Here is a 16,480-nt window from a genome sequence, read left to right on the forward strand (position 1 = left end):
ACGCCTGCTGCCTTCCAGCCTCGGGAAGATTCAGGAGTTCATGGTGCCTGTCTGAGCTGCCGGAGCATTCATCCGAGCTCCCAGGCTCTCTGCACCTCACTGGTCGAGCCACATTGGTGATATGACATCCATTACTGGATAGATGGTACCAGATCATTTACCTCTGCATTGAGCCGGCTCAAAAAAAGTTCCCATCTTGCTGCTGTTAGCCACCCTTCCAAAGCTCTTGATGTCACCGGTATTTGGTCCACTGTGCATACATCAGCTGCATAGGTGCTTTCCTTTAGCCATTCTGACTTTTTGTACGGTTAGTGGTAGAAAAGAAATTGACTGCGATATTATGAGCAATGATATTACAGTTTAGCCCTAAGAGGCCTATTTCTAAGTACCAACATTACCCCAATTTGGGCATAAACAAGAGTTTGTGCCTGTATTTCAAGATGTGCTTCTACAATTCCTGATACCACAAGTTATTCCTCCTTCCGGCTGACAATGGAAAGGGAGTACCACAGCCAGCAAATACAACACCCTGCAGTTTTGGTATTTGTGATGTGGGTGATTGCCTCTGCAAGCACCCAGGCACACATAAAGAGGCTCATGGTTTATATGCATTGGTCATATTGGACATACAAATGCCCAATAACATAAGGTTGGTAGTCCTAACTTTGCTACTCCTAAACTGAGAAAAATCCTAACTTTAAGACTTTCGGTAATCACAGAAGACATTTAGGAGTCCTAAAGTTAGGAGTCCTAACTTTACTATTCCTAAACTGAGAAAAAACATAACTTTAAGACTTTCGATTTTCACAGAAGGCATTTAGGAGTCCTAAAGTTAGGACTCCTAACTTCTGTGAGTAATGAAATGAGTAAGCGCCTTCTGTGAATACCAAAATGAGTAAGAGCCTTCTGTGAATACCAAAATGGTAGTAAGTGTAGGATTTTGTCTTAAGTTAGTTCTGTGAATCGGGCCCCTTGGGCTTTGTTAGCTACTAAAACCTATTTGCAAGTCAGAAATGCCTTTCTGACTTGTAAGAAGAGGTTTGGCAACTCATTCCAAAGAGTAGTTAAGAGGTGTCAGCACCACCTAATTGTGATTTGCATTGACATGTATCAATGTTTTGCAATTGCATTTACAAACCACTGACCAGGTACCAATTCTGATTCACAAGTGGGACAGCTTCCACTTAGGCAATCTTAGTCGGTGTTCTCGGTCGAAGCAGACAGGGGTGCCGGTGGTCAGTGTGTGCTCCTCCGGATCTCATCCAAAATGGGAATTTTTTTTTTATAAAGTAGATCCTGTCCCTCTATGGGGCATCGGCTTCTTTTAAAGAGGGTTTTTCTTTTAGGAATACAAATGTAGGATGGAGGTCTGCTATCTCTGGAAGGCCACCATCTCAGTATTCATGCCCAATCGCAGGCAGTCACATATAGTTAATATTCATTAGGCAAGTTGTTATTCAATGCAGTCCCATTTTGTGACAAGGCCTATTAGTACATAGGCCACATAGGAAAAATAGCAGGCATGACACAAAATATGAAATCAAACAAGAAGTTGGAAGGTGCACTTGTTCCGCAGTCATGAAGCAGCGTAAACAGTTATTCCATACTTAAGTCCTTTTATTCAATAAATCTCTCAAAACTGGCACACAGACAAAGCGTTTTGTTCCCGATTCTTTGCCAGAGGGAACTTCGTCAGGGCTCCTATTTTGCAAAAATCCAAAACCATAGGGCATAAATTAGGCCTCAATATGTGGAATATGTAATAAACTCTCTCAAAAATCACAAATATTAATCATGTGCTTTATGTAGCATTGCGATACACCTCCCTTTCTGTTTGATAAACAAGATTTCTCACTATTCCAATTGCAAAAAAACGATTGGTGATGGATCAAACCCAGATCTGTTGACTGGGTGTGAGTGTTTGATTGGTTCTGATGCTCCGTCCATCACCACCCCCTTTTGTACCGCTTTGTTAGCCATAAGTTGGCAGGGTATGCTCAGACGTGAGTCCCTTGCTCACTTTGCCACTGGATTCAAGCAAGCCTGGCTGAAGACGGCTGAAATGCCAGAAACCGGTCCTAGGAAGCTTGTTTCCGGTCCAGGGAAGGCATGGCTTGGCAGTTCGGGCTGGACTGTTCCCATGAGGCACAGGGTCAGACTGATTTGCATATGGCCATGTCTGAACTGGGGTGGCAGAGTGGGCTAAAGAATGGTGATGGATCAAACCCAGATCTGTTGACTGGGTGTGAGTGTTTGATTGGTTCTGATGCTCCGTCCATCACCACCCCCTTTTGTACCGCTTTGTTCACCATAAGTTGGCAGGGTATGCTCAGACGTGAGTCCCTTGCTCACTTTGCCACTGGATTCAAGCAAGCCTGGCTGAAGACGGCTGAAATGCCAGAAACCGGTCCTAGGAAGCTTGTTTCCGGTCCAGGGAAGGCATGGCTTGGCAGTTCGGGCTGGACTGTTCCCATGAGGCACAGGGTCAGACTGATTTGCATATGGCCATGTCTGAACTGGGGTGGCAGAGTGGGCTAAAGAATGGTGATGGATCAAACCCAGATCTGTTGACTGGGTGTGAGTGTTTGATTGGTTCTGATGCTCCGTCCATCACCACCCCCTTTTGTACCGCTTTGTTCGCCATAGGTTGGCAGGGTATGCTCAGACGTGAGTCCCTTGCTCACTTTGCCACTGGATTCAAGCAAGCCTGGCTGAAGACGGCTGAAATGCCAGAAACCAGTCCTAGGAAGCTTGTTTCCGGTCCAGGGAAGGCATGGCTTGGCAGTTCGGGCTGGACTGTTCCCATGAGGCACAGGGTCAGACTGATTTGCATATGGCCATGTCTGAACTGGGATGGCAGAGTGGGCTAAAGAATGGTGATGGATCAAACCCAGATCTGTTGACTGGGTGTGAGTGTTTGATTGGTTCTGATGCTCCGTCCATCACCACCCCCTTTTGTACCGCTTTGTTCACCATAAGTTGGCAGGGTATGCTCAGACGTGAGTCCCTTGCTCACTTTGCCACTGGATTCAAGCAAGCCTGGCTAAAGACGGCTGAAATGCCAGAAACCGGTCCTAGGAAGCTTGTTTCCGGTCCAGGGAAGGCATGGCTTGGCAGTTCGGGCTGGACTGTTCCCATGAGGCACAGGGTCAGACTGATTTGCATATGGCCATGTCTGAACTGGGGTGGCAGAGTGGGCTAAAGAATGGTGATGGATCAAACCCAGATCTGTTGACTGGGTGTGAGTGTTTGATTGGTTCTGATGCTCTGTCCATCACCACCCCCTTTTGTACGTCCTATAGATTAAATGGCATCAGACATAAGTCTTTATTCCTCCATCAGCAGTAATGCGGCGAATTGACATTAAAACTTAGACGACACAAGGAGGTGAGTTGCGTGGCATAATAACCGGCAGTATATATGTATGACTTGCTTGCACTAGTTGTGATCTGCCTTTATATTCATCAGGCCCTTAGCTTGGACTTTGTAAGTTGTTTAAATATGTATGAAACAAGATTAATTTTGGGGGTGGGTAATTGCCCACCTCAAGAAATAATAACACATCTTGTCAGTGAACCTTCAAAGTCACTAAACTAATCTCCGCCCAGTCCCCTAGTAGCTATGACACAGAGCAGACAGGCTTAACTTAAGGTAATGTGTAAAGTATTAATGCAGTACCATAAACGTAATAAAATAAAAATCATCAAGTAATAAAAATCCCAACCGAATTGAAAAATAAAGCAAAATGAAATAAACAAAATAACACAAAAATGACAAAAATCTAATAAGGGGAACCAGATATAGACATTTTAAAATTTTATGTAGAAATTGCACTAAAAGGCACAACGTGCCAATGATAGTCTATGGAAGCCGTGCACCTGGACTTAGATGCAATGTGCAGCTAACCATAATAGAGCCCTGGTCACACACCCAGAGTGGATTGGTCCAGGTGAAAAGTTTGGAGGCCAAAAGGTTTTGAAATATCAAAAAATATCTTTGTCACTTTTTTTTAAAGAAAAACATAGCAATTTCTTATAAGTCCCCACATAGAAAGGGACTTTGACACTTGAGATGAAACATCCTTCCTCATTCATGCCAAATATCATCTGGGCAGTGGCTGGAGAGCTAATGAAAATTAGCCTCCAGCAGCTTCAGGCAGGGTAAAGATAGCTCTCTAAAAGGTACACTTCCAATAGATTTAATAAAAATCCGACTTCACCATTAGTTTGTAATTTTATTCAATTTAAATATAGAAATACGTCCCTGCATGGAGTCTGTAGCTGATACAGGTGAAAAGTAATAGATTAAAGGGTATAATCTACACTTTGACTTTTACTATGTGCCAGCTACTGCCTGACCTTTTGTTTCTTTATAAATGAATCCCTTTTAGCATCCGCTGGCTGCCAGCTGCCATGCTGCATTTGCTGCTCACCCCTGTCTAGCAAAAGACCACCTCTGAATGACTTTGAGATAACTGACTGTGTGTGCGTAAGTGAGCAACCACAAAGTCATCTTCAAATACTCTTACATTTGATTATATGATAAATCAGTCCAAGGTTATTCATGTGTGCACAGGCATGCATGGCAAACATTTTGGACTGTTTTTTTCTTTAAGCAAAAATAAATATTGCAAGATGGTCATAGTGCATGCACAGTAGCCATCTTGGCAAGTTTTTTGTTAAGCTTTAAGAAAAACTATTCCAAGATGGCACCACGCATGTGTATGCATGATGGCTATCTGAGTAAAAACCACATACATCTGGGCCAGTGTTACGTATGGGATTAAAAGACATTACCAATGCTTGTTTCTGATTTTTAGTTATTCTTATGTGCTTAAACTATGCGTTAAGTTCACAGTTCTTCAAACTCAACAATAAATTTTCTTTGCGCCAATAAGAATCATATTTTCAGCGATATGCATTACAACTAAAATGGATTTTGATGCCTGTTCTAGGTGCACCTTCTGCTATGAAGCTCCTGCAATTTGTATGAAAATTATAGGTGACGGCTAATTTATTTTCAAATTCACTAGCATATGGACGCCATGTTTTGGCTGCAGCATGGTTTGTTTTCCTACTTATTTGTTGGCACATGCTTGCAAAAATGAAAGTGAAATACCCATCGCATCAGCTTGTAAAGGCCAGACCTATTGGCATGGGCAGTCCATGTCTTTTGCATTGCATGTTTCTGTGGTGATGCACACTGCTGTTCAGCTTCCCTTCCCTTTCCCTCCACATCATGGAGTAGAACGTGGACACAGTGTTCCTCTTCCTAACTCCAATACAGAATGATCCCTCGCTGAGCTCCACCTTCTCTTCTTCTAACCTGAGCTCAACAGTCAATAAATCTACACACTAAATCCAACAGAGCATGCAAACAAATCATCGGAAACAGCCGGGTCAGGCACGGTGCAGGCAATCAATCTGCACTGCATCCCAAGGGAAAGCTAAAGAAATAGTAATTAAGAAAAACAATTGCCACTTTACTGGGTCTGAGAATTACATGTTACAGTAACATGATAGCATGGGAGAAAACATGTTTTTCTTCCAAATAAGGAACCTTAGGCACATCTGAAGGTCCTCCATTTATGGAGAAACCAAATAAAAATGTATGCATGTTTCATGTATGCATTAAAATACCCAGAAATAGAACCTACTGTGCATTTCTGTTTTATAGCATTAGGTAAAACAAATGTCCGTGTATATGTTTGTAAATCTGCAGAAAGTATCTATGACCATCTTGTGGATGTTTCTTATACACTTACGTTCTCATGTTGAATCGGTTTCAACCACCCCTATGGAATAAATGTAACAGGGATATAGTTCTTTCTTGCCTCTCTTCACTGCAGAGAAACTAAGTGTAACTAAGTAACTGTAACTATGTCTAGGATTGATGGGAATATAATTGCTGCAATTCAGATGCTGGGTTTTGTTTGTGTGTTTGCTACATTACCCATACAATTATACTCGTGGGCATGCAAATTAAATTAAATGCATTTCAAGCACAACATATTACTGTCAGAATAGGATTAAATGCGGGATGACGAGAATTATCATTTTGCAAACCAGCATGCTTTGCAGACAATGCTAGTTACTGTTCCGCCCAAATATCTGTTAGCGAGTGCCAAGATGTGCATTACAAATGCAAATTATGTAATGTAATGTTACACCTTATGGCACTTGTAATACGGCAGAGGGGATATCTGTCACATAAGTGATGGGGTAGCCCGTCTACCAATCTCTAAAGCAGGTCCTTGGTTCCAAGAATGCATAAAGAGCTCATTTCGAGCTGGCAGTACAGGAGAGCTGACACAAATCAGCTTTGATTCCCAAGCATCATTTAGACGTGGGGCAACTGCTGAGTCATGGCTGATTGAACCTGTCCCAGAGGTCAATCAAAGGTGACCATCCATCACATACAGGGGGGGCATATTTACAAGAAAGTGGCGAAGCGTGTCATTAAGCCAAGAAGGATAACGACACGCTGCATCACTTTAAAAACGCAGGGCTGCATCATATTAACTAGAATATGGTGCCATCCTGCGATTCCCCCTGCGCTGACGCTAAATTAAGCTGCCTAGAGCCAACGCAGGTGCACGTGCATAGTGCAAGGGTGCCTGTGTTGAGGGAAATATTGTTTTTGTGCAGGAAGGTCCCCCCTCCTGCACATAAACAATCTTGAAAAGATTTTTTGTAACTTCTAGAAGTTTCAAAACTGCATTTTTTTAAATGACTGTTTATGAGCAAGAAGGGGGACCTTCCTGCACATAAACAATCCTTGGCGTTCTGCTTTTTCTATGTGTGCTAAGGCAGCAGACATGGAAACAGCAAAAACAAGGAGAAATAGAGTATTTCTCCTCGTTTTGCCTGTTTAAGACCAGGTTTTTCCCTGGTCTTAATGTTGGTGCTGCCTCCTATTTACGCTGCTCTTGCAAATAGGGGGGCAGCATCAAAATCAATGGGTGTTGCAGTGGAATGGCCATCACAACACCCATTGCCCTCCCCTTTTACGCTGAGTGTAGCGTGAAAGGGGTCTTATTTGCAAGGCAGCGTTAAGCCACGTTAAGTGGCCTAATGCTGCCTTGTAAATAAGGCAAAGCTCCAATCACCATCGCAACGTCACTAAAAGTGAACTTGTGGTGCCGATAGGGGCTTGTAAATGTGCCCCAGGGTGTCCATTCTAGCGTCCAATATGTAGTTTCACAGCTGGAGTCAGCCTCATAAGACATAACAGTCCGGGGCACCGAAAAGAAACAATGCCACATATTTAGCGGGAAAGCTCCTTGTGTGTCAAGGCCATTGATTTTGTTTTTTACATATAAAATTCCAACTTTGGAACTTTGTTTGTGAAAAATAAAGAAAAGGAATGCTAAGAATGCCATTAAATATGGCGCACATTGAGCATTTATTTAAGAGGTAAACACACCCGCTGTGTCGGTAGGGGCAGTTATACCAGAAACAGGCTGCTTCTGTCGGGGTCAACTAAACATGGGGAGGGAAGTTTGCAGCAAGATGGTGAGGGGCGAGGCCTCAGCATGCCTCTTGCCAGGTATCTAACTGCCCTGAGTTTTCACTAGTTCACTTTAAAGCCAGATTATCAAATACCACTAAAATATTTAGGAATTTCTCAATTTTGAGGCCAAATGCTGAAACATAACTTTAATATTTCATTATTAGGTATTACATTTAAAAATGATGAGCAGCATACATGTTTTTTTAAGTAAATTGTGCATGTTCAATGTTAGTTCCGGGTCCATTGTTAATGTTTAGACTTTGGGCCTCATTCTCATTTCCCAAAAATACCTATTGAGGTGTAAATCAAAGATGGTGTCTAAACTGGGATTATAACCTGTTTGGTAATGCTGCACTTTTATATCCCACATAAATTTCATGAGAAAACATTTTGGATAATTTTTTAAGGGAAAATACTGCAAATTTGATCATTTGAACATAGGAAGGCATGTAGCAATACTGCTTTTTTCACAACAGAAAGGCAATTCCACACCTGGTGAATGTGGCACCAGGTAGAAGTTGTGTTTCTTTTTTGTATATGATATCGCCTCCCAAAATAAAGTGCACCTCTTAGTTAGGCCCTTTATGTGCACTTCTTGCATTGCAAAACAATAGAAGTAATGAACACAATAATGATACAGCAAAAAATACATAATGAATCGTTTTCTGAGGACTTACCCAAGCTGACAAACTAAAATGACCAAAAGGCAGAAAAGGTGGAGGTTTCTGAGCGTGACAAAACCTGGACATATTCCAGTATCCATCCCGATGGAGTGCCAGTGCTGGAGAGCTTCTGTTTTTTCACCTTGACCCTTAAACTGTAATTTAAAAATAAAGGTAAACATTAGGGATCACACATTTGTAAAGGTGCGTGTCATGTCACAGAATGTACAGTAGTTGGTGAGCTGTTTTTCACAGTAAATTGTAAGTATGCTTAAACTTTCACACAAAAGCTGCTGGCATATGTCTTTCACCGGGTGCTAAAAAAAACCTTAAAATTACTTTGGCAGGGAGGCAGCAGCAGGCAGAGAGAGGTAGGACGTTCTTACAGAGCAATCAACAAAGGTGTAACAGAGTGAGAGAAAGGTCAATGTAAATATATCGGATTTCATGCATTTATTCATACACAAGGAAGAGCTGCAATTCCTTGGTCATATTGTTACTTTTCTAGGATGCCCAAATATAATTCCTAGTAATGCATCTCCAAATAATAAACCATCTGCTATTGTGGGCCGCCAGATGCCTTTCAATGCATCTCTTTTTCGGATTTCCACCGAGGGCTACATTTTCCCCTTGATACTTGCATGCTTCTGTTAAATGTAAGAAACCCGTCCCCCAAGCGCTTCCATGTTGTCGCTTTCAAAGTAGTCTGGATGAGAAATGTTCCTTTTTTGCCCGCTCCAGCTTAAAGGAAACTCAGATACCCATATGTGTAGAGTCCATAGTCTGAGTGATAAAAGAAAGTTTACAAAGGCTCATCTTACTGGTGGCATTTTCTACATATATGAAAATTTAAAGGCGTGTGTGACTTTTTAAGCAACGCGTTAAGCTAAAATAAGCTCAGACTTAGAGTTCAGCGGATGGGTTACTCCGTCACAACCTTAATATCCTGTCTGCCAAACTAAAAATGCATTATGTCCAGAAGGATTTGAAATACTACTACTATACTGTATACTATAATATGAGATCATTTGTCACATTTGTGTCAGAGTAACCCATCAGCCGAACTCTAAATCAGGCCCTTTGGGGCAGATCTACAAGGCAGTGCCGCAGCGCGGAAACGCAAGCCTTTTGGCTGTGCCACGCTAAGGCACTTTCGAAGCACAGGAGTGCGACATATTTACAATCATATGTCGCATTCCTGTGCTCTCCCCTGCGCTGGCGCACAAACAACTGCCATGCGCCGGCGCGGGCACCCATGCACCATGGTGCAAAGATGCCTGCGTCATGGGGAGATTATTTTTGTGCAGGAAGGAAAACCTTCCTCCACAACAACAATCACAAAAGGCATTTTCCTCTTTCAATGCATGCGGTAGAATGCAGCATGCATTGAAAGAGGAAAAAACGAGGAGAAATGAAAACATTTCTCCACGTTGCACCACGGTACGCATTTCCAGATTTACGATTCCTCGTAAATCTTGAAATGTGTCTTGTTACCATGGGTGCTGCGTGGGAACACCCACAGCAACACCCATGGACGCCCCTTCCACGCAAAGTGCTGCGTGTGAAGGGGCCATTTTTACAAGGAGAGGAAAAGTCCCGCAGGGTGGCTTTTCCTCTCCTTGTAAATTGGAGAAGTGAAATGCGCCTCCAGTACATCACAATAAGTGACGTACTGGTGGCGCAGGGGGCTCGTAAATCTGCCCTAGTTTTTAAATCCTTATTTTGTCACAGGTTAATAAAATTTACAATATGCAACCAGGTTCATTACAAATTGCCAGAGTTGGGGCACATTCAACAGAGGATTTTTCTTTCCTGTATTCCTTCACCTCTGACCAGCAGACTGAAGGTACCTTGTAGAGGCTTGCCACTGGTGCCTTTCATGTGTCAGTTAAGTCAGGCTCTTCATATGGTTCCATGGCTTCTGGCCATGGGTCCCTTTCAAATTATCAAAGATATCAGTTTAGGTCATTTCCCGAGGCCTCCACAGATCCTGCAGTGATTGATAGTGTGGTAAGCTTGCTCTGAGCTGGTATTGGTGCAAATCTTCTCAGTGATCATCTCTGATTCACTGCAGCATCTGTCAGGAGGGATTGGGTTTACCTACATGTTCATAACTTTCTGGGGTGTTGGGGTGGCCAAGTCGTTTACCTTACCGCACTGAAGATTAGAGTTCTAGGGGTGTTGATGAGTTCCCATTTTGAGAATGCATTTGCTTGTAGTCACTCAGCCCCACAAGGTAAGAAGGTAGGGGTGGCACAGAAACTGCCATTCAGGTCAGGGGCTCCAAATGTTTTTTTTCATTCCACCATGAACCCGTAAGTCAAAGTACTGCTTTGGTGAAATGAGAATAAGTTAAAAAAGAAAGACTAAGAAAGTCGAAACCTTTTGCAGCACTTAAAGGGGCAGCATATAAGACACTAGAAAGTAAGTACAAGATAAGGTTACCAAGAAAGTGTGCAACAATCCTACCTAATAATTATGTTAGAAATTCAGACTTTGGAGACTCTTAAAGAGAAGTAAAAGCAACATTAAGGAATGATGATGGTTGCACCTGTAAAGACGCAAGGGGAATTACACCAACATAGTGTGTGCTTAGGAGTTCAAAAATAGGCGAGATCAAAGTCAAACCACCAACTGGAAATCTTGGGCAGTAATATCTGAGCTCTTGGACCAGTGACTTCTACCAACAAACGAACAAATATTCAAGCTACTTATGGATTTAAAAGACGGTCTGGGTGATACAGACAGGAGAATTGTTAAGAAATGTGCAGAGGAAAGAGAAAGTGATAAAACCATGGCAAAACATCAACAAACACTAACAAATACAGGGGCATATCATCAAGAAACGGCGTTAAAATTATCGCCGCTTTAGCGGCAGAAAACTGCCGCTAAAGCGGCGATAATAGGCTTTATAATATGCCCTTGAGAATTCCTATAGAAGCCCATGTTCTCGTGTCAACATGGGCTTCTATGGGAATTCTCTGCGGCATATTATCAAGCCCATTACCGCCGCTTTAGCGGCAGTTTTCTGCCGCTAAAGCGGCGATAATTTTAGCGCAGTGCTTGATAATATGCCCCATAGTGGCTTAATACAAATTGAAACGACTTATTAAGACTGAGGGTGAGGTAGGGTACTACTCAGAATCCAATATCGTTAACAGTTTAGGCCAACATAAACTACTCACTGTTAACGTTTCTCAACGTCTGACATAAGCCGGGTCAACGTGGAAAGCTAAATGAAAATCAACACTGGAAGCCTTACCTTTAAAGGCACAATATAACACTTGTGCAAGATAAAATAATGAAAAACAGGTACAAATGGCTGACTTCATCTAGTCAACACCAGAACCAGGTTTTTGCAAAGGACCATTTTTTTGTAATTACTCTCTCGTATTTTTGGCCTCCTCTGCTGAAGCAGTTTTTGGTGACACACTTTACTCCTGTTAACCAGTAGTAAAGTGCTTGTACCTCCCTTTAACTGTGGTAAAATAAACATACACATAATTAGCACATTTGATATCCTTATACGTACCTAGTATATATTAATACATGTAACTAAGGCCTGTAAATTAAATCCTGCAAGTGAGCTGCAGCACTCATATTGCCACCAACTAAAGAAAGACTGTAAAACATGCCCTTGCAGCCTGTGTGTGCAGTTGTGAACTGCCATTTCCACATTGCAAAATAAACCTTTTGTCAGGCCTAGATGGTATTATTACTCATAACTCACCCATAAGGTAAGCCCTAAATGCCCACAAGGCAGAGTGCAGGGTATTTAAACAGCAGGACATGTATATGTAATGTTTTACATGTCCTGGCAGTGAAATACCTTCAAAGAACTTTATCACAGTAATATGACTGGCTCTCCCATAGGAAAACACTTGGTTACATTATAACATAACATAATGCCTAATTTCGGTTTTGGAGCAGCTAGAAAAATTAATCAAGGTCTCATTTTATTAGAAATTTAAATTCCAATATAATGGTAAAGTTGGTTTTCATATTACTATTTTGAAAATAACAAGTTGCCATTTTCCTACCTTAGAGCAATGTACCTTTCTGCCAATGTCGAGTGTCACCTGATTGATGAATGGGTTCCCTGTGGTGAGATGTGGATTTCTCCGAGACAGTGGACAAAAAGGTTGGATGTCGAGAGGTGTTTTCACTCCCTGAGCAGGATGGTCTGTGGGCTTTGCTCCGCCCTTTCCTGAGCTTCAAAGGGTCCCTGCTCTTTCACTGGTAGATGCAACTCACAACTAGGCTAGTCTTCCTTTGCCTTTGTACTCAATTTGGCTCCAACCCCAGTAGCAAGCGAGAGCTGCCGCAGAACTGGTTTGGCATGCCCACAACTGAGGATTTTCCCATTTCCATAACCACACCTCTATGTGAACACAGTGAGCTCTGACTGAGGCAGGAAAGGTTGTGCCAAATTGAATTTAGGTGGGGAAGGGCTCTGTGGGATAGTTTACAGTAAAGCACACAGGAAGTGCTGTAAAGTGTGTAGTATCTCCCTGGGAACTTTTACCCTTATTGGTTAATGAGTGGCCAGCAGTTCCCCCATCCACCAATTGGCCCTTGGCACAAAAATGGAAACCCTAATGCCCTCATCAGAGCACTCCTTGACCTGTGCACATCAGAAGAAGGACCGCCCTGCTGTCTGACTGATGAAGGAAGGCTGGACCTGACTGCCTTGAACTCAGGATCCCAAGAGTGACACAAGGGTCAACTGACTGGCCTCCTGTTTGAGCTACAGGGACACAACAAGCTTCCAGAGTTCTTTTCGTGCACCTGCACAGCTAACTAGCTCCAACAGGACCTGCCCTAGACCCTACTGCTGGCCACAGTTAGAGTGAGTCCTAACCCACAAGTAGTGCCTCCCAGGTCCTGGACCCTTTGCTGATGTCAGAGTATACTCCTCCTGTTCAAACTAAAAAAGCTGGGACACAGAAACCTTTTGCCAAATTTTCTTCCAAAGAACCTGTGAGAGACCGGGACCACCGTCAAGCTGGAGCCGTCGATGTCAAATCGCTTGTCAGAGTCAACCTGCTGGTTTGACCTGCTGAAGGAGTTCTGATTGATGAGAAGTTTCTAAGTCCGAATGGAGAGGCCTTTCGCTGGACCAAAGCCGAGCAGCAACCTATCGACATCAATGCCTTCCTGAGGTCAGCCTTCGGACTTCATCCACTCAGAGCTTTCCTGCCTTCATTGACGACTGCCCCGGGACCCCACGCTTCCGCAACCTCCCATCTTCAAGCACTGCATCAGATCCAGCTTGCCCACCGACGACTCATCTGCAGCTACTTTTCTCCAGTAAAATATCTAATTCCGAAAGTAAACTTTCCACCGGAATGAACCTGGTGCCTATATGCAATCTGCTCTCCATCACAGTCGGCCTTAACTTTTGACTTGGACACGGTCGTGCGTGACCAGATAACAGCCGTTGGTGCTTTGTGCTTCTTGGCACTATTTTCAATTCAAACTTTAAAAATTTATAGGGCTGGTTGTACTGATTGGATGTTTGTCGTTTTAGTGTAATTTAATTTGTTAGGGATTTTTCTTGTTTTGTATTTTCACTTTATTATTGTTTGAGTGTTGAATAGACACTTTACACACTGCCTCTATGCTAAGCCTGACTTCTTTTGTGCCAAGCTACCAGAGGGTTAAGCACAGGTTTATCTAATCACTTTTGTGGTCCACCCTGCCAAGGACTGTGATTATTGTTTGCCGTGGGTTACCACCCCCTTTGACAAACGATTCAATTTCTTACACAGATTCCTGAAGAAAGTAAGTAATCAACTAGAGAACAAGGATCCTATATGTTGAGAAAAATGTAATTATTACAAAATTATAATAAGAACTTCTTTAAAAAATAAAAACAAATCCCAAAAATCACCTCTATGCCACCAATAAAAGCCAGAGATATGGCTAAGTAACAAGGAGACTGAAACATGTTCAATCATGTATATGCCCATTATATCTGTTATGCACACTTTGGAATCCTAAATTAAACTAATAAGGTACATATAAAGAAAATCACAGTTGAGGATACAGAGAAAACAGACTATTTCAAAAGATATCAGTACAAAAGGTCCTACATTCTCAACTGCTAATTGTGCAATCAATGTGGAAACTCGGAAACCAAGTGTTGTTCAATAACTTGAACTCACCGAAGCTTGTGCTTGCCCACACTCCGACCTAAGGGTAATGAGGGGTCTGAATGTTTGCCTGAATTTAAGTCAGCTGCCAACTGAAGACAAAGAATTCAGAGAGAAATCGGAGGACCCGCATTAGATTCAATTGTAAACAATCACTTATCTATTTTTGGTAGGAATTCCAAATACAGACATTCAGAAAACGTTTTTGCAACTCATAAGTCTAGATATTCATTTAGTTATATAGAGAACATTAATAGCTGGCACCTGGCTAGGGCTAGATCAAAACAAAGTTCTCCGATCTAAAGATGTGACCTCAAGGGGCCAAAACAGTCTAGTAAAATAGTACATTGGTTCCTAGCAATTTTATCAAGGCAGAACATTTTTTACCTGTATTTCACTGCATGAGAGAGAAGCACAATGCAAAAGTATGCATATCCAAGTAAAAAGACCAAAATAGAATCATCCAGTAAAGATCAGTGGTTTTGTTCCTGATGAAGTGAATTTTGACTTGTAATGTCTTATCATCTTAGAAATTCTGGTTGAAAGAAGAACTGATATTAAATGGCTATTAAATGGCTCTTTGACTCAAACAAAAGTTGTTACTCAAACTGCGACCACAAATATAAGTCGTCTTCAACATTTCAGTGAATACGCATTTGCTGGGCAAGATTAACCCATGAAGCTGAATCATTTTTCTTAGTCGGTGGAGCTCTAGCTGCACAATAAATCAGTTTTAAGAATCCGAAATATACATTTAAGACTGGCCAGGTCAGCTGAGTTGGAACTACCCCAGCAGGAAAGCATGCCCTTTCATAACCTAAGATGGCAGTCTAGGCGCAAGAAATACTCTTAAATGCATACCCCAGTAGCTCTTAGGAACATAGCAAGAAATAATTGAAATTAAGGGTGTATGAAGAATTTCCACATAACCTGGGGGCATATCTATCAAACGATTTTTTAATCGCAAACGCTGCAATTCGCAAAATAACAGTGTTTGCGATTAAAAAATCGGTAATCGGGATGTATGAGCCAAATCCCATCGCAAAATTAAGGAATTGCTAATTTAGCGATTTCTTAATTTTGCGTAAGCATTTAAGAAATCGTAAATTGCGATTTCTTAAATGATATGTAAAAAGCACCCAAGTTGTGCGAATTATCCTTAAGAAATCGCGAATTACCACCAACTTCCAGTTGGTGGTAATTTGCGATTTCCTTTCAAAATGCACTTTTTTGAATTTACCAAAGTGCCACGTGGCGCTCATACATGCCCTTAGGGCATGCATGTGCGCCATATGCACACACACGCTCATTTCAGGGGTGCATTAGGGTGTCAGCATGACACCCTTGCACCTTTGAAATTATTCTCAAATTGCGATTAGCAAATTGCGATTCGCTATTTGAGAATTACTTCCCATTCATTCCTATGGGTCTCCTGGCCCATAGAAATGAATGGGCAGGTATTCCTTAATTGCGATTTCGCAATTTGCTAATCGCAATTAAGGAATTTTAAGAAATCGCAAAAAGTTTGCAATTTTTTAAATACATCCCGTTTTGCAATTCTCAAATAACGATTCTTTAAAAATCGCTATTTGAGAATCGCAAATGGTGATGTTGATACATATGCCCCCTAGTCTTTCTTCTCATACAGCATGAAGGTGTGATAATTATAAAGATTTTGCATCTATGTAACCTTAATATCAGCAAGAAGCAGACAGAATACAGCCATGAAATTTGACTCATTCAGACAGAAGTGATTGACCAAACATAGATATTTTGAGAAATCAAAATGTTTAACTCTGTTGTGTAAACTTCAATACAGACAGGAAAGTGGCAAGCTGCCACAAACCTTTGCATAATGAAGTGAAAGGAAACATAGAAAGAAAAACGACTGGATAGGAGCTATATTTTGACAAAGTCATGATAGTACAAATTAGAGTCCACTGAAACACCACTTTAGACAAGGCATCAAGCACCTACACCCACGTTTCAGAATCAAATGTTTTAAATCGTGATCAAAATGGGGAAACGCTTCTTGCAGATGGAAATACGATGGAATCTCTGCTCCCATTATTTTTCAAAAAGATATAAGTTAAGTTAGAACAGATATTATTTAACTTAGCAGCAAAGTGAAATGTTTAGTTTGATGCTGAA

At 41.8% G+C, this 16,480-nt stretch overlaps 2 protein-coding genes across 4 annotated transcripts in view; one reads left to right on the top strand and one right to left on the bottom strand.

Moving 5' to 3' along the window:
- The window catches only part of GABRA5 (gamma-aminobutyric acid type A receptor subunit alpha5), a 567,778-nt gene that overhangs the window by 479,649 nt on the left and 71,649 nt on the right, over positions 1-16,480 (bottom strand). For 2 of the 3 annotated variants that reach the window (XM_085622876.1, XM_085622878.1), the window contains exon 2: positions 8,190-8,329. In XM_085622876.1, the coding sequence (XP_085479002.1) occupies positions 8,190-8,275 (86 nt within the window). In that variant the 5' untranslated portion in view covers positions 8,276-8,329. Of the gene's footprint in view, positions 1-8,189; positions 8,330-14,341; positions 14,423-16,480 lie in introns of those variants that run through there. The other variant, XM_085622877.1, reaches the window with a different exon arrangement.
- Positions 1-16,480, top strand: part of GABRB3 (gamma-aminobutyric acid type A receptor subunit beta3) — a 1,060,293-nt gene that overhangs the window by 293,942 nt on the left and 749,871 nt on the right. The window lies entirely within an intron of this gene.

This window comes from Triturus cristatus, chromosome 8, assembly GCF_964204655.1.
Source record: "Triturus cristatus chromosome 8, aTriCri1.1, whole genome shotgun sequence".
Taxonomy (NCBI): Eukaryota; Metazoa; Chordata; class Amphibia; order Caudata; family Salamandridae; genus Triturus; species Triturus cristatus.